The following is an 18,565-nucleotide window of genomic DNA, read 5'->3' as shown; positions in this document are numbered from 1 at the left end:
TGGACTCCACACACTGGTATGAAATGAAGGAATTGAAAAAGGACATTAATGACTGGACACAGTAGTCTCCAGTTATTGAAGTCAAACAACATATGAACGTTGGGTGCAAGGATAATGGTTTATACCGTTTATATACAGTATTGTAGAAGACATCACGCTTAATTTAAGATTACACAAGGGAAATGTATCAAAAGATGGATTCCAATGATGCAAATAATGGTGTAAAGTGAATAAGGTGAAAGTAGCCAATAAGTGCAGTTCAAACACTGAAATGTGGCCCAAAATACATCCCCAAGCAACAACTTATGTTCACAAGTAGGCATGGAGAATTGTATTTGATCACATAAGCAGCCTTTATTTGACCTCGATGAAGGCAGTGATCAAAGTTGGGCTGCTCAATTATTCACATTCTATTGTCAATTACAATTTTGGCTTCCAACAATTATGAAAACAAGATAAAACAATGATCATGCCACAATCCATTTCTCACAATGATCGTTTTGTCTTGTTTTTAGTCATAAATCCAGTGCAACTTTGGCCCCTCCCTAAAAGCTCAAACTCAGTCTCAGTTAGACTATGATGGAAAGATGATGATGGAGAGCCTTTTTCAAGGAATCTGATGAGGAAAAAAAAACAAAGAGCAATAAAGCAGCCCATGAACAAGACAGGGAAACTATTTTCAATGCCATGCATTACCTGGATGAGTCATAGGCATGACAACATCAGTGTTTCCATGCCTGCTAATATTATAAGCGACTTTGGGCTTGTTTTTCTGTGAAGTCGCTTGTAAATATCGGTCGTTGCGGGTTGTGTTTTTTTGGGCTTGTTTCTAAAGTCCAGTTGCTTATTAGGGCTTGCTTCCCTAATGTTTAAACCAGTCGTTCTCAAACATTGTCATGACAAGCAAGGACCCCCCAAATTAATTTTAATTTATGACCCCCCCCCATTTAAAAAAAACATTTTGTGCCAGGGGCCCCCTTACCAGATTTGTGTGTTTTTTTTTTAAAGGTTTCAAGATTATTTTAGCAAATCTACAAGCTCACAACTTGTCACATTGTGAGCTTGTACATAGTTTCAGAGACCTAGTTGCTTATTTCTCTCGCAAAATCTGGCAACACTGTACAGCATGACAAATGTTTAACTTCACTTGACAATCACATTAACATTATCTGACAGTCCCTTGGTAGGTTCAAAATAGTCTTTGCACTTTCACACTTTGGGTCCGTACATCTACATAAACGTTCAAATTTCAAATATAAAGTGCTTACCCCATGGCCACGGATGTTACAATTACGGGCCCTCAGAAGTACCAGTATCTTCCGTATTGTTCAATAAAAAACATTTTAATCCTGATCGGTGGCCATTTTCCTCGTGGAGTTATAATATGTCAGAGTGCAATACACCTCCCAACCAATAGGGTCACGAAGTTGAAAGCATAAGGAGATCTGACACAGATCGGATTAAAATGATTAAAATTTAACATTACGAAAGATACGGGTACTTCTGAGGGCCCGAACATAATTGTAACATCCGTGGCCATGAGGTAAGCACTTTATATTTGAAACCTGAATGTTTAAGTAGATGTGCGGACCCCAAGTGTGAAAGTGCAAAGACTATTTAGAAATGGTCCGGGTACGGACCAAAAATAACTCCAAGGCGTTCATTATGACCTATGACCGTCTTGATCCAAGCCTACTCATGTACAAGCGACGTTTGCACCTCATTGTTTATATGGAGATTAACCATTACATTGATAATATTCACAATCACATGAATTATAATCTAGCGATTAACAGCAATTACATTTATATTCCATATTGACTCAATAAATACAAAGTAAACCCAACATGAATGAGTTGATCTTTACCTGCTGTGTTTCAGTGGTTGAGCTGCTAAACAAACGTCCTCCTGCTGCTTAACGACGACACTGTTTAGAAACGTTTGACTTTTCTTTGTATTTTACTTTTATATACATCTATGGTATTTTAAACTGTCAACAACAGTCAGTCAACACACCATGTTGTTTTCACTACTGCATTGTGGGTATGTTCTTCTTCTGACGACCACTTTGTCTAGACGCCAGTTGGTGTATTGCTGCCCCCTATTGTTGGTCTATTGTTTATAGACAGTAACAGTACTATGTGACCTTCCAGACCTGTAGACAAGAGAACATCCATCTAGGAGTAAAGCAGTTCATCCAACTAATACATTTAATGTATTATTAAAAACAAATTGATAATCAATAATTTAATACATTTATCAATTAATGATCAATCCCTAAACTTCCAGAGCTTAAAGAATAGTGAAAAGAGCCGATCTACAAGCTCACAACGTGTCACGATGCGATGCATTTTGAGCTTGTAGATCAGCTACTTTCACTAGTCTTGCGGGATACTGTTGTACAGCATAGTATAACATAAGGCTAAAGTAATTGATTGATTCGTTGATATATAAAAATAAAAATAAAATATATTCTTGATTTTTGGTTGAATCTGGAAAGAATAATCTTGAAGAAAGTCATGGATAGTTACATCCAACACAGCTTTCATCAGTGCACATTGATGATGCACAGGTCTGATCACGTCTCATAGAAATGCAGGATACAACATATACAAACATACCATGTTACGATGATATGATAAATATTTGTAAAAAATAACATGTAAATGTATCACTATTTATATGATACATTCAAACTGTATGGTATATTCAGACTGTGACACAGTAAGAACATCACAAGTTATTGTTTTAGCAGAAATATTGTTTATATGAATCATTGAATACAAGGACCTCAATGGAAACAAGACCGCAAGGACTTTTTTGGACGGACCTTTTAGTCAAAGTATTTTAAATGTAATTGTGCCGTTTTTCCTTTATTTTTTGCCTATTTCTTTTGCCTAATAAAATATTCAAACAATCAATCAATTGCATGGAGAAGAGAATGATGGAATGCATGTTCCAGACAGTTCAGAGTTTGGTTATTGTACCAGAATGTTCTGGGAAACAGGAAAGCAGTTCTGTAAGATTTATTGAATGTAATGGATGAATTGCACTGGGTCAGGCAGACCTAAAACGGTCTTAACTAATCATGAGATTTCATATTATTGTGTGCTAAGATGTAGGGCCACAACAAGTTATAAAAGCAGACCCACAATCTTATTTTATCAGTCCTGACTGCAGATCTGGCTCCATTGGTATATTAATACATGCATATACTTGCTCCTTCCTGTTTAGTTTAGTTTAGTTTGTACTTGCTCTTTGTTATTTTCTTCTATATTCTTGAACTCTTCTTGTAACTTCAGATATTGTATAATTGTAATCGTCCTTAACATCTGTAATCAATCATGTGATGTGAACATGTGACACTAAAGTTGATTCTGAATTGTGCCTAAAGAATAAATTCTTCCAAACATCCTAAATATAGTAATGTTAAGACATCATAGCTGATGTTTCACCTTCCTGATAACCATATTATACATTATAGCATAATAATGAAACATCTTGCACATGTGTGTGTGTGCACGTGCGCACACACACGTGCGTGTGTGTATGTGCTATGTGCTTTGCATAGGCTTTAATGTAATATCACATAACATTCTAATAATGTAATACAACTTAGTGATCATATTCCATTCATTGTAAAAATACTGTCATAATATAATTAATATTAAAATACGTGAATTTTCTCCCCTCAGTTAACCAATATTTAATTAATTGAGTAAAATAACTGAAATTGTGCCTCCCATTGGGTGTAATGAAACACAGCAAGATTACATTCAATCATATGAAAACTGCAGAATTCTAGAAAAAACTGTTGTACCATATACTGTATATAGTTATATATAGTATAAGGGAATAACAACAATAATTTGCAATACAGAGAACTGCAAGTCTGACATTAAGGTTTTTCTTTTTCCTACAAGAACTTCTTTAATCTACTTGTCCCATCCAAATACCGTTGCCAGTGGTGCAGCGCATACATTTCTCTCCCAATATACTTCTCAAATACGTTGTCTGTTGGTCATGTGTAAAACACTACAGAACATATCATTATCTATATTACATCAATAATTCATTATACAATTATATTTAATTGTAGATTAAAATAAGGTTCCAGGTTTCAACAATTTTAAACAGTCATTTGAAGCATGGACAGGTAAATTCAATATGGCAGAAACTGAACCAATCAAATCAATCAGTAGTAATTTCAGATCTGACAGGACTCCATACTAACTTTTCCACTGGTAGCACTGGTGCAGTACTGTCCCTTTAAGACTGAGGGCCCTAACTTGAGCAACACCATGTCCCTTATGACAATCTCAGCCGGGGCGCCTGATGGAGGGGAAAGGAACTGGTTGGAATAACGTGTTCCTTCCACGCGCTACGTCAAACCAGGGAAACTCCCCCGTCAGGTGAAAAGAAGCGGCTTGCTAGCTCTCATGCATTGAAGGAGGCATGAGCTCGGCTCTAGGCTCTCCCTCAGCTGGCAGAGGGAGTGTAGCGCCCAGGATTACTTAGACAATTGGCACTGCGTGAAAAAATGGGTTACAAAAATCGTGGGATATATATATATATATATATATATATATTTTATATATATATATTAGTAGAGCGGAATAGCAGTACGATTGTGCACTTTTTGTAAGAAGCGTGAAACTTTCAACATAGTAAATACCATAACATACATTTTCAGAAGGGGAGGGAAGACAGATTTGACCATTCAAATCCAAGATGGCCACCAGTCCACTGGGGCTAAATGTCAAACATATAATTTTGGAACTAAATACTGCAGAAAAACATATTAGGCATTCTTAACAACTAAGTTGGGGTTGCCCATGCATTTGATGATACTTTGGAGATTGCCAGAACCCAAGGACATACACTACATTAAATCAAGGTCAACGTTACATAGTAATAAGTATGTTTTAGCTTGGACACTGGATTATACTGCAATATAGTGAAACTGTACTTCCATTTTGTGACAATAGGAACAATACAAAACAAATTAACAGAATAAACACATGGTGGTAGTCTATTTTAATACTATAATAATAGTAAATGACAATAATAGTCATAGATGTGACTTTATAGTCACATCTTGCGTACAGGAAAGAAAGAAAAACAAGACCAAAAAAAAGTTATGATAATTATCAAAATGTAACAGTCTCCAGAACAGAGGCACATTGCAGTACATTTGAGTGCAGCTTTGGCACACTTGCATCGTCCAGTACACCCTTTCGTGCAGCGACAGCGGATTAATTCATGGCACGATTTTGATGCTTCAGAGAGTGGTCCAAAATGGTTGTTTCCTTTGTCCAGCCCCGGTCAGATGACTCTGGCATCTCTGGTTCCAGTACCAATGCCTGGTTCCAACAGTTGGCCTGGTAGCAAGTGTGCTTGATGTGTTGCTTGAGAGCTGCCTGCGTTTGGAGGAATGTCTCTAGTGTTATTGACTTCTGTGTGAAGAGCTGTTTCCTGGTATCATTCACTTCCGTACACTCACTGGTTCGGTCATACATGAGCACCACAAATCACTCTATCAGGAACATTGATCCTTCACTGACCTAACTTGGCATGTGTAGGAGTTCACTGAAAGCCTCATTCACCTCTGGGAATGACCTCCAAGTTTCCCAGGCAGTCTCCTTTCCTCTGCCAGCGAATGCAGATACAGTGTCACACCCGGTGAAAGCGTGAAAGACTGGGAGAGTCAGACACTGTGTTGGAGTCATTGTGGCAACCATTTCATGAACAGCTATGTACCGGAAGATTGATCAAACACCAAAGGGAACCCACAGCTCATCGGAATGAAGCCAAAGACAGTACTACCACATCAGTATGAACAGTACGTATGGTCACCTTCTTACACCCCTTTAGCACAGTATCTGCCACAAGCAGAAGCAGACGAGTGTCAGCCTCCTCTTGTGAACATGGGGCAAAGCAGGCCAAGTTTGAATCAGCAGGAGAATCAGGAGAACAGACGACTCCACTTCCATTGGTTGCATAAAGTTTCTTGCCCTCTGCTAGAGGAATGTTAATTAATTCATTGTCTAAACCCCTTCAGATGTGCATTGTTGGTGTCGCCTATATAAGAGACCCATGTTTGTTACACTGCCATTTGTTGATTCTGAGGAAATCATTGAACTATTTTTTTGGGCACATTTTTACCTTGACCTCGACCTAAATGCATTTCCTTGAAATCTGGTGATCTCGAAAGTATCAACAAATGAAAAGGCATCCCCTATTTAGTTGGAAATGATACTTGAAACGTTTTTCTACTGTGTTTGGTTCCAAACTTAAGTTGGACTACCGGCTATTTGGGATTTGACCTCTCACGGTCCTCAGAGGTCAAATCTGACTTCCCTACCCTTCTGAAAATGAACATTATGGCATATACTAACTATGCTGAAAATTTCACGCTTCTTACAAAAAGTGCACGATTTGCTCAAAAACAGCAAGTTAAACCGCTCTACTATATACTATATATACTAGACCATACCCGGTGAAGTGCGCAGGCAAAAGTAGATACAAACGTGGGGTTATTGCACGTCCTACATACAGTACATACATATATACATATATATATATATACATATATACATATATACATACATACACACACACACACTATATATATATATATATATATATATACATACATATATATATATATATAATATATATATATATATATATATTCTGTCATTCATTGTACTATAATGAATTGATTACTACAGCAAAAATAATTATACAACACTGTTAATACAACTTGTACAACTATTATTTCAACTTAACAACAACAATATAATTATGTGCATGCAGATATGCACTTAAAGGGTGCACATTCAACAGTGGAGAATGCATGGGCGTCCTTAACAAATAAACGCTCTCCACCATTCGTTGCTATCCGGGGCGACCGTGTTTAGGGGCGAGACAATTAGGCGCAGATTGCTCACCCCAGACCGTTCGGTGCGAGCCGGGGCGACCGTGTTTAGGGGCGAGATTGTGAAACGGCCGCATCGTTAGCTTGTACAGATTTTCGGAGACTCGACATGGTGCAATGGCTAGATGAGATTAACTTTTGTGTCTCTGGTGGAGAGATTCACTTAAACGCGACGTGCTACCACCTTTGCACGAAAGGATTGCAGTGCATTACATGCACACTCTCACACTCACACACACACACACACACACACAGCTCTCTCTCTCTCCCCCTCTCTCCCTCCCCCTCTCTTTCTCTCTCTCTCTCTCCCCTCTCTCCCCCCCCTCTCTCTCTCCAGCCAGCATAAGCATGGCGAGATTGTCTGATTGAGACTGTCTTTGACATAAAATGCGAATAAACAGCTGAGATTGTAACTTGGGGGAAGCACGTTCAACACACACACGCGCGCGACCCGTTGCGAGCGCTCACACTCACACCAGGCCAGACACACACACACACACACACACACACACACACACAACGGTACATCCAACACACACGCGCGCGACCCGTTGCGAGCGCTCTCACACACACAGCTCTCTCTCTCCCCCCCCCCTCTCTTTCTCTCTCTCTCTCTCCCCTCTCTCCCCCCTCTCTCTCTCCAGCCAGCATAAGCATGGCGAGATTGTCTGATTGAGACTGTCTTTGACATAAAAATGCGAATAAACAGCTGAGATTGTAACTTGGGGGAAGCACGTTCAACACACACACGCTCGCGACCCGTTGCGAGCGCTCACACACACACACACACACAGCTCTCTCCCTCCCCCTCTCTTTCTCTCTCTCCCCTCTCTCCCCCCCTCTCTCTCTCCAGCCAGCATAAGCATGGCGAGATTGTCTGATTGAGACTGTCTTTGACATAAAAATGCGAATAAACAGCTGATATTGTAACTTGGGGGAAGCACGTTCAACACACACACGCGCGCGACCCGTTGCGAGCGCTCACACACACACATGCGGTACATTCTCATGCGGCCAGACACACACACACACGACGGTACATCCAACACACACACACACACACACACACACACACACACACACACACACACACACACACACACACACACACACACACACACACACACACACGGTACATCCCGGCCAGAGCTGTCCCCCATCGCAAACACACATACGCGGCGGTCGCACGAACACAAATAATGTACATTTTGACACATGCCTCCCGAACATGCATGCGCATGTGCGTGTCCGCGCATACACGGCCGCGGAGGCGAGTGTTCGCTCAACAGTTATAGCAGTGGGGCTGTAGATGCGAGCATGGCTACATTCTTTGACACAAAAATGCGAATAAACAGCTGAGATTTAGTGATATCGAAAAACGGGCTTGACAGTTTCATGCACATGGTAATGGTCAATGGCTGTGCACAATTTGAGAGCAATAGCTCCAGGCACTGAGGAGAACCGGGCAGGAAAATGTTTGGCTTCACAGGTTTGGTCTCAGAGGTCACTAGAATTATAGGAGGATATATATATAGTGAAAATAACCGATCTACAAGCTCACAATGCATCAATGTATTTGGCTAATTTCAGTATTTTAAAATGTTTTTAAAATCCTATGTTATAAATGTCTAAAGGAGGGTGGGTAGGTGGACTCCGGCCACGTCACTCTGACTCAACCATAAACAAACCTGATACGCGCATACAGTAGGCAGGACCACGACCATGTCACTATAACTCAGAGAACCCCAAACAAACCCGAAAAACATAGGGCCCTTAGAGTCTGCAGTGCGTGCAAATGACATCATCTAACAAATCATAATATAAAAACTATAACATTCTATTAAAACAGTTCTACTTTATACAATGATATGGTTTACATGGTCATTTATAGTAATAAGACCAAAATAATTTACAATACCTCTAAGTAAAAGTTACTGTTATAATACACTGATGACTCCAAAAGCTGAGTCCTAATGACAACTTCTGTTGACAGGAGCAGCATAAATATTCATATTTTTGCCTCTCTATCCAACTCCCTGACAACATATAGCTGTTTAATTTGATCCTCCCAGTGAGGTAATTTATATTGGATTTTTTTTAATTTTTTCCCCTTTTGGTGTGAATGCATTGATGTATTTTCAGAGCACTTAACTGACTGAAACTCTTCTCAAACTATTAACAATGTGTCAAGAGTTTTCTCCTGTGTGGATAAGCTGCTGGTGTCTCTTCAGGTCTCGTGACTGACTGAAACTCTTGTCACAATGTTGACAGTGGAAAGGTTTTTCTCCAGTGTGAACACGATGGTGTCTTTTCAGGTCAGATGACGTAATGAAACTCTTGTCACAATCTTTACAGTGGAAAGGTTTTTCTCCAGTGTGGATACGCTGGTGTGTCTTCAGCTGATCTGACCGACTGAAACTCTTGTCACAATGTTTACAGTGGAAAGGTTTTTCTCCAGTGTGGACACGCTGGTGTATCTTCAGGATATCTGACTGACTGAAACTCTTGTTGCAATGTTTACAGTGGAAAGGTTTTTCTCCAGTGTGGATATGCTGGTGTGTCTTCAGTCCAGATGAATGAATGAAACTCTTGTCGCAATGTTCACAGTGGAAAGGTTTTTCTCCTGTGTGGATACGCTGATGTGTCTTCAGTCCAGATGACTGAATGAAACGCTTGTCGCAATGTTCACAGTGGAAAGGTTTTTCTCCTGTGTGGATATGCTGATGTGTCTTCAGTCCAGATGACTGAATGAAACTCTTGTCGCAATGTTCACAGTGGAAAGGTTTTTCTCCAGTGTGGACACGCTGGTGTTTCTTTAGATCAGATAACTGAATGAAACTCTTGTCGCAAAGTTCACAATGGAAAGGTTTTTCTCCAGTGTGGACACGATGGTGTCTTTTCAGGTCAGATGACTTAATGAAACTCTTGTCACAATCTTTACAGTGGAAAGGTTTTTCTCCAGTGTGGATACGCTGGTGTGCCTTCAGGTGATCTGACCGACTAAAACTCTTGTTGCAATGTTTACAGCGGAAACGTTTATCTCCAGTGTGGATATGCTGGTGTCTCTTCAGTTCAGATGACTGAATGAAACTCTTGTCGCAATGTCTACAGTGAAAAGATTTTCCTACATGGTGGACACACTGGTGTATCTTGAGATGATATAAATGGCTGAAACTCTTGATACACAGTTTACACTGGAAAGGTTTTTCACCAGTGTGGAAACCTCCACTTGCCTCCTCCCAATCATCACTGTCTTCAGTGACTTCAGTGTCAGATTCAAGTTCAACTTCAACTTCAGAGCAGTGTGAAGAGTTGTCTTCGTCATCAACTTCACTTTTCACTGCTAGTAATGTCAACATTGACCAATCAGGCTCCTCTGGTCTTTGAAGTAGCTCCTCCTGTTCCTCTTTAATGTGAGGAGGCTCTGGTTCCTCCTGGAGCAGACTGGGGCTCCTCTCCTGTTCAGGAGAAACCTCCTCTTTACACACAACCATGTGCAGGATGTCTAGGAGCAGAAAAATAACATATAGTGAATACTGGATTCCTAAAATGTACATCTATTTTTCTATCGTCCATGTTCCCTGTACAAATTGAGCTATCAGCTACTTTGATTGACCAAACATTTACTAACTACAGGTTACGACAGGTGTTTCTGAAAACGGAAATTCAGAAAAATCATGTTTTAGCCAGGTTTAGCAAAATAATAATTTGAAATGTAATTTGAATTTAAATATTAGTTATTTTACCAAACAAGTGAATGTTGTTACTGCAAATTTGAATCTGAATTACATTATGAAACAATATTAAACCATAAAACTTCACACGTCAGCTCTGATTTGGGTAAATGGTAGGTCAGGGGGTAGGTCAGGGGTGGAAAACAAAATTCCAAAACAAAAACGGTCCGGGGGCGGTGCGCCGGTTCGGACCAAAATGCCAGGGCTGAATTTTGGTCCCAGCCCGCCCCTGTTTATCGGCACTCTCGCCAGTAGTACCCCATTACTCAAAAAGCCCATAATAGTCACATATGTGATAAATAAGGGATATTAACTATTATTTGTTATAACTTTGTTTTTATTTAGCATTTAGTAATACTTCTATCAACTTACTACAGCTGTACTGCTAAACAAAACTTCACATTCCTGAGTATGCCTTTCAGAGTATTGCTGTAACCTTGGCTTACAAATATACAAAAATGAACACTAGAATTATAGTTAATAAGGCTTCTATTAAAATAAACAAGAGCGCGCTCTACTGGTGGACTGTTGAATGGTTCACGGAAAGTTGCATGTTTGGAACAGTTGAAGGCAATAGTTCACCATTTCGGATATGTTTAGATTACTTTGTTTTTCTTTGTGATAAAACGTTTTTGGCCTGGGGGCCGCATTGAGCCGCCAGTTGCCCATCCCTGCTGTAGGTCAAGCCGTAGAGAACAGGGTTCACCTGTACGTACAATATGTACTGTATGTATTTCCCCTCAAAAGTAGACAAATCACAGCTCATGCCTTTACCTGCATGACATCAAGAAACTTCTCCACCCATGAAGTTGGGTCATAGTTTAAAATCTAGAAATGGTTCTGTGAGTCTTTGAATGTGTTTGTCTGTGTGTTCGGGGCGAACTTGACAAACCGCTGTACCGATCAGCGCCAAATGTCTGCACAATGCCAGTAGGCCAAAGAAGTATTATTCATATCTGATAGAATGACATAAACCCTCTACAGTGTAGAGGGTAGAGGTATCGTAATGATGGCTATACATATTGGGATATTATCATTGTCAAGATGTTTTGTGCTATGATTATCGTATGGTGAAAATTAGACATTGTGGCAGCCCTACAATATAACAGAAATAAAAGAAGAAACAAGAAAACGAAAGAAAGAGAGAGCAAATGAAACTTACTGAGGAGTTGGTGGTCTTCAGGTTCCTCCTGTTTAATAGAAACGTCCCTGGCTGAGTCTGGAGAGTTCGTCTTCACCTGCAGTCTGGACTCCACACACTGGTCTGAAATGAGGGAATTGAATAAGTTTATAACTGGAGACCCAGTGGTGTAAAAAATAGCATTAATATTTGCAGAATGTAAATGCAATATGGCCTAAGATCAACTTTCCAACATATGAATCTCGGGTGCAAAGATTATGAGGTTTATACAGTATATTAGTGATGAATAATAATAATAATAATTTAAAGTAAAGATAATAAGTTGAAAGTAGTCCATCTGTTTTTAACGTTTCTGGAGCCAAGCATCCTTATACACCCACCTCATCACCAAGAATGATTACTATAGGACAGTAATATGGACCTTTGATGTGTAAGAGTTGTAGAAATGCTTTAAAGGAAAACACTGAACACATTTCTGTGTTCTTCTCTCCTCCCCGCCACCCCCACACACACACACACAGACACAGACACAGACACAGACACAGACACACACACACACACACACACACACACACACACACACACACACACACACACACACACTCCAGAGAAACTACAAGCTCACTAAGTGTTGTTTCAATTTCAGCTCATTCAAGCCTTTTTTCTCCAGTAGAAAAAACTTAGCGACTATTCAACTCTACTACGTGCGTGAGATGAGCACGGGCCCGGCTGCATGCATCCCACCCGTGATATTTAAAAAAACGTGGACTTTTGTCACATGTGCTGCGGTTCCCTAGTCCCTAACAGACGTGTGAAAATACAAAGATGCAGCAAGCAGCTTATAAAGCCTTCCTGATATCAGATTCAGAACAGCAGTGCCAGCCCAGTCCCTCAGTTTGTTTATTGAAAGGTCAAAGCTTAGCATGTGTCAAGTCAGACGAACGTAAACTGTTGCGAACGTTCAGGGCATACTTGCCAACACTGGCCTATAGATGGAGATCCCCATAAATGGAGACGATCGACCTACGAAGTCGTCATAGAGACCCAAGACGTGCCATAGATACGGGGTCTGACATATGCGAACCCTTCCCAGAGACTCCATTTATGGAGATGGCCGTCACGTCCAGGACTGACGTCATGGTCCCATATTTGGGCATAACTGACATGGGCAGCTCCATGTATGGAGATGTCTGACACTATCTGACATCCTCGTGGTGACATCAGGGGCACAGCCAGCAATATAAAGGTCGCTGGAGGCCCTGGTTAAGGCAGTGTCCTCAGCGACGCTCGAAGAGCATCTTAACTCTCTCCAGAGTACCAGGAGATTGGCTGGCCTTACAACCCAGTTAATCACGGATTGAGTCAGGATGACTAGCTGGCCTTACAACCCAGCTAGGCCTTCACAGTGGCTCTTGAGTCCGGTTCTAAACAACCAGCCGATTATCTGTATTACATAAACCCTTCAAAAAATTCAACCATTTCCGCCTAGACAACCAACATCCCAGGTCTTGCCCAGCATGTTTTTGTGAGGGTAGTCAGGGTACCTACTAGGGGACACAGGGAGAATATACAAACCCTTTCGCCAACCCCACCTAGGGTATGGCCACTGATGACGCGGAGGAGAGAACACAGCAACACGCCCCCAGCGTCTACAGTGTCCCCTGGCGGGAATCAAACCCAGGACATTCTAGCTTCTAGCACCTTAGTGTCAACCCCTGGGTGGGCTTTGATTTGGGAGTAAAGCTGTCAACAATAGGGTTTGTCTGTATGCGGGGAGTCCGCCACACACATTTTGCCTTGGCGCATCACCAAGACAGAATTTGCCAGCGCCTAGACTAAACGTCAGAAAAATATAGGCTACCACAATGCATAATGTAGCTAGTTGTGCCACTTTCATATCTGATAAAATGTACAGTTTTTTCCAGATTATCAAAGTGCAGACTTTAATCTGTCAAATTCTTGTCTCATGCACTGAAATCTGAAAATAGTTGAAGATATACTTACTTGTTGACGTGTTTAAATCACAAAAACCCTATATACATCCCACACTAACCTTTCTGTACTTAGTGAACTAATACTTAGTTGAATGGGGTACAGTTTGCAATGTACCCTCTACAACAAATCTCTTTACCTAAAATAGCTGATCTACAAGCTCGAGATCTTGAAGATCAGTTAATTTCAGTGAATATTTCCCCCAGATTAGGGATGCTAGGGATCAAGTGGTTAAACCTCAAAGCTGGCGTCGGCGGAAACTCCGGAGAGGAAGGTACCGAGGCAGACGCGCGGGGATACTGGTACGGGCGAGGAACCGTGCGGGTAGGCTCCCATTGCCATCGATACTCCTCGCCAACGTCAACTCGCTGGACAACAAAATAACAGAACTACAAGCGCGGATGCGGTTTCAGGGAGAGACAAGGAACACTGGAATTGTTTGTCTCACTGAGACGTGGCTGGACGTTGCGGTCCCCGATTCAGCGATGGAGCTCCCTGGCTACTCTCACTTCCGTGTGGACAGGTCCAAACAGCTGACCGGGAAGGGAAAAGGGGGAGGAGTCTGCGTCTACGTCATGGACTCCTGGTGTTCTGATGCACAGATCATTGGCTCCCTCTGCTGTCCAGACGTGGAATATATCATGATTCATCTCAGACCATTCTGGCTTCCCAGAGAGTTCAGTGCTGTGATTTTTATTGGTGTCTACATCCATCCAAGAGCCAGTATAGACACAGCACTGGGCGAGCTGCACATGGTCATCAGTGAAAAAGAGACTGCTCAGCCAGAATGTGTCTTTGTGGTGGCCGGAGACTTTAATAAAGCAAAGCTTAAAAAGGTTCTCCCCAAGTTCCACCAGCACATCACCTGCAATACCAGAGGTGATAGCATATTGGATCACTGCTATACCACCTTTCCAGGCGCCTACAAGTCCCTCCTCCGTCCTCCTTTTGGAAAATCGGACCACAGCGCCATTCAGCTTTTGCCTGCCTATAGGCAGAGGTTGAAACGAGAGCCCATCTGCAAAAAAGAGGTACAGATTTGGTCTGAACATTCGGACTCTGTACTACAAGACTGTTTTGACGTGGACTGGGGGATGTTTCGGAACGCCGCTGTTAACAATGTCAACGAGTTTTCAGACAGAGTCACGTGTTTTATCAGCAAGTGCATTGAGGACGTTGTTCCAAAAAAGACAGTTCGGATTTTCCCTAACGAGAAACCATGGATTAACAGCGAGGTACGAGCTGCTCTCCATGCACGCAACAACGCCTTCAGATCTGGGAATCTGGGGGACACCCGTGCGGCACTCCTGAGAACCATCAGGAAAGCCAAGAGGGATTACACGACCAAGCTGGAGGCCCAGTTTGAGAGTGGGGATGTGAGGGGTAGGCAGGGGCTGCGTGCTGTCACAGACTACAGAGGGAAAACTAAATCTGCAGAGAACCCCTCTGCCTCCCTCCCTGGCGAGTTGAACACCTTCTACGCCCGGTTTGAGTCCGGAAGCACAGAGCAGCCACTGCCTGCACCACCTGCGGACACCAGCCCTCTAACCATCTCAGAGGCTGACGTGCACAGAGCCTTTCAGTGGGTGAATACCCGCAAAGCTGCCGGCCCGGATGGTATCCCGGGCCGTGTACTAAAGGCATGTGCATTCCAGCTGGCAGGAGTCTTCACAGACATCTTCAATCTCTCCCTCTCCCAGGCTGTGGACCCCTCCGGCTTCAAATCATCTATCGTGGTCCCGATTCCTAAGCACTCCAAGGTGACGTGCCTCAATGATTGGAGACCGGTCGCTCTTACACTGATTGTCAGTAAGTGCTTCGAGAGACTTGTGAGAGACTACATCTGCTCCGTGCTGCCTGCCACGCTGGATCCATGGCAGTTTGCCTATCGTCAGAACCGTTCAACTGATGATGCAGTTGCCTTGGCTGTACACTCTGCACTCACCCACCTAGATAGGGGGAAGAACAGATGTGTGCGGATGCTCTTTGTGGATTATAGCTCTGCCTTTAATACCATCATCCCAACCAGACTGGACGCAAAGCTCAAAGACCTGGGCCTGCACTCGACCATGTGCAGCTGGATTCTGGACTTTCTGTCGGGCCGACGTCAGGTGGTGAGGATGGGAAACATCACGTCGGACCCCCTGACCCTCAACACAGGAGCCCCACAGGGCTGTGTGCTGAGCCCTCTCCTCTATTCCCTGTAAACGTATGACTGTACAGCCACGTACAGCTCCAACGTCCTGATCAAGTATGCGGACGACACGACGGTGGTGGGCCTGATCGACGGCGATGACGAGACGGCCTACAGAGCTGAGGTTGGTGCACTGACACAGTGGTGCCAGGAGAACAGCCTCGTTCTGAATGTCGGTAAGACCAAGGAACTGATAGTGGACTTTAGGAGGACTGAGAGGGTGCACGCACCCGTTTACATCAACGGTGTTGCAGTGGAGCAGGTCTGCGACTTCAAGTTCCTTGGGATACACATCTCAAGGGACCTGAAGTGGGCCACACACACCACACAAGTGGTGAAAAAAGCCCAACAAAGACTATACTGCCTCAGACGCCTGAAGAAGTTCAGAGTGAGCCCCCGTATCCTCACAGCACCATTGAGAGCGTTCTGACGAGCGGCACCACGGCCTGGTTTGGGAACTGCACCGCAGCAGAACGAAAAACACTGCAGAGAGTGGTGCGAACAGCGCAGCGCATCGTGGGAGGGGAGCTTCCCCCTCCAGGGAATACACAAGAAGCGTTGTGTGGCTAAGGCCGAAAACATCATCAAAGACATTTACCATCCCAGCCATAATCTGTTGGAATCGCTGCCGCATCCACGGCCAGGCAAACGGTATAGGAGCCTGGCGAGCAGTACCACCATATTATTGAACAGTTTTTACCCAGCAGCAATCCGGCTGCTGAACAAAAACTAAGTCTGGTGACACTGCACAGAACTGTGAAATGTGCTTTAAAAGGGACATTTCTTATAAACACTTTTATGCACTCACTCACATTATTATAATATGTAGATTAGTCATATTATGCACTTTAAGCTTCTCCTCTCTCTCTATGAGATGACTATCTTTTTAACTGCAATGATGAGCCTGCACAACCAAGAATTTCACCCACTTACTTGTAATGTGATGTGACAATAAAGATTGATTCTGATTCTGATTCTGAGGGAAAAGCCCATTGAAGATCGGTGTTATTATTGTAACAGCTCTACAACAGAACAGACAATATGAAAGAAAGAGAGAGCACATGAAACTTACTGAGGTGTGGATGGTCTTCAGGTTCCTCCTGTTTAATAGAAATGTCCCTGGCTGAATCTGGAGAGTTCATCTTCACCTGCAGTCTCGACTCCCCACACTGGTCTGAAATGAAGGAATTGAAAAAGGACATTAATGACTGGACACAGTAGTCTCCAGTTATTGAAGTCAAACAACATATGAACGTCGGGTGCAAGGATAATGGTTTATACAGTTTATATGCAGTATTGTAGAAAACATCACACTTAATTTAAGATTACACAAGGGAAATGTATCAAAAGAGTGATTCCAACTATGCATGGTGTAAAGTGAATAAGGTGAAAGTAGCCAATAAGTGCAGTTCAAACACTGGAATGTGACCCAAAATACATCCCCAAGCAACAACTTATGTTCACAAGTAGGGATGGGGAATTATATTTGATCACATAAGCAGCCTTTATTTTAACTCGATTGAAGGCAGTGATCAAAGTTGGGCTGATCAATTATTCACATTCTTCTTGTCAATTACAATGTTGGCTTCCAACAATTATGAAAACAAGATGATGAACAATGAAAAAACATTTCGCACAATGATCGTTTTGTCTTGTTTTGTTTTTTTGTCGTTTAGCCATAAATCCAATTCAACCCTTTCATTTACATCGGTGCTCTTTCGCCCCTCCCTAAAAGCTCAGTCTCAGTTAGACTGAGAGGTTTAGATAAGATCTAGTCAACATGATGGAAAGATGATTACGGAGAGCCTTTTTCAAGGAATCTGATGAGGAAAAAAACAAACAAAGAGCAATAAAGCAGCCCATGAACAAGACAACAAGCAGCCCATGAACAAGACGGGTCCCTAACGAATTCAAGAAAGCAAGGGTGACCCCTCTGTACAAAAAAGGAAACCAATTAGACCCTGGCAACTACCGCCCTATTTCTATTATTAGCTCCATCTCGAAAGTCATGGAAAAAATAGTCTATGAACAGGTTGATAAGTATCTTGCCAAGAAAAATCTAATTTACAAATTCCAATCTGGTTTCAGAACAAACCACTCCACTGACACATGCCTTCTCTATTTGAACGACTCTATCAAACAAGATGTCGACAATGGCAAATATTGCGGCATGGTCATGCTGGACCTCCAGAAGTAGCCTGGGACCAGATGAATCTGCGAGTGCAAAAAAATTTTGCACTCTGCGATTTGGGTCTGGCAGACTGGCACCGCTCCATAGAGAATCCATTTCCTGCTCCAGAAGACGTGGGTAACCAATCAGGGCCCAGTATTCGAATATGGGAGACTGTAATTGGTAGTTGGTTGTAGGTCTAACCAATTGCGTCGAGGGCCATTGTTTTGATCCCGCCTCTTAGGGAAAAAAAACGTCCTCATGGAAGCACCAGACTCATATCCACGCAGTGATATAGTCTGGCTACGCCAGGCTACTCCAGAAGGCCTTTGACACCGTTAATTACCCAATTATGATCGATAAGCTCAAAGCAATAGGTTTTGATGATACGTCG

General features: G+C 42.4%; 2 protein-coding genes across 2 annotated transcripts in view; both read right to left on the bottom strand.

Moving 5' to 3' along the window:
* LOC308090567 (uncharacterized protein) overlaps positions 1 to 18,565 on the bottom strand; it is a 52,276-nt gene that overhangs the window by 31,100 nt on the left and 2,611 nt on the right. The window lies entirely within an intron of this gene.
* The window catches only part of LOC308090122 (uncharacterized protein), a gene marked incomplete at both ends in the record, with an annotated part of 102,253 nt that continues 92,814 nt past the window's right edge, over positions 9,127 to 18,565 (bottom strand). The window contains 2 exons of the mRNA XM_080435157.1: positions 9,127 to 10,418; positions 17,074 to 17,175. Coding sequence (XP_080291283.1) covers positions 9,127 to 10,418; positions 17,074 to 17,175 — 1,394 coding nt within the window. The remainder of the gene's footprint in view (positions 10,419 to 17,073; positions 17,176 to 18,565) is intronic.

This window comes from Gymnoscopelus braueri, assembly GCF_963280865.1.
Source record: "Gymnoscopelus braueri genome assembly, chromosome: 8".
In the NCBI taxonomy this organism is placed as follows: Eukaryota; Metazoa; Chordata; class Actinopteri; order Myctophiformes; family Myctophidae; genus Gymnoscopelus; species Gymnoscopelus braueri.
The sequence above is the reverse complement of the archived record's forward strand: the minus strand, read 5'-3'. Positions and strand labels throughout refer to the sequence as shown.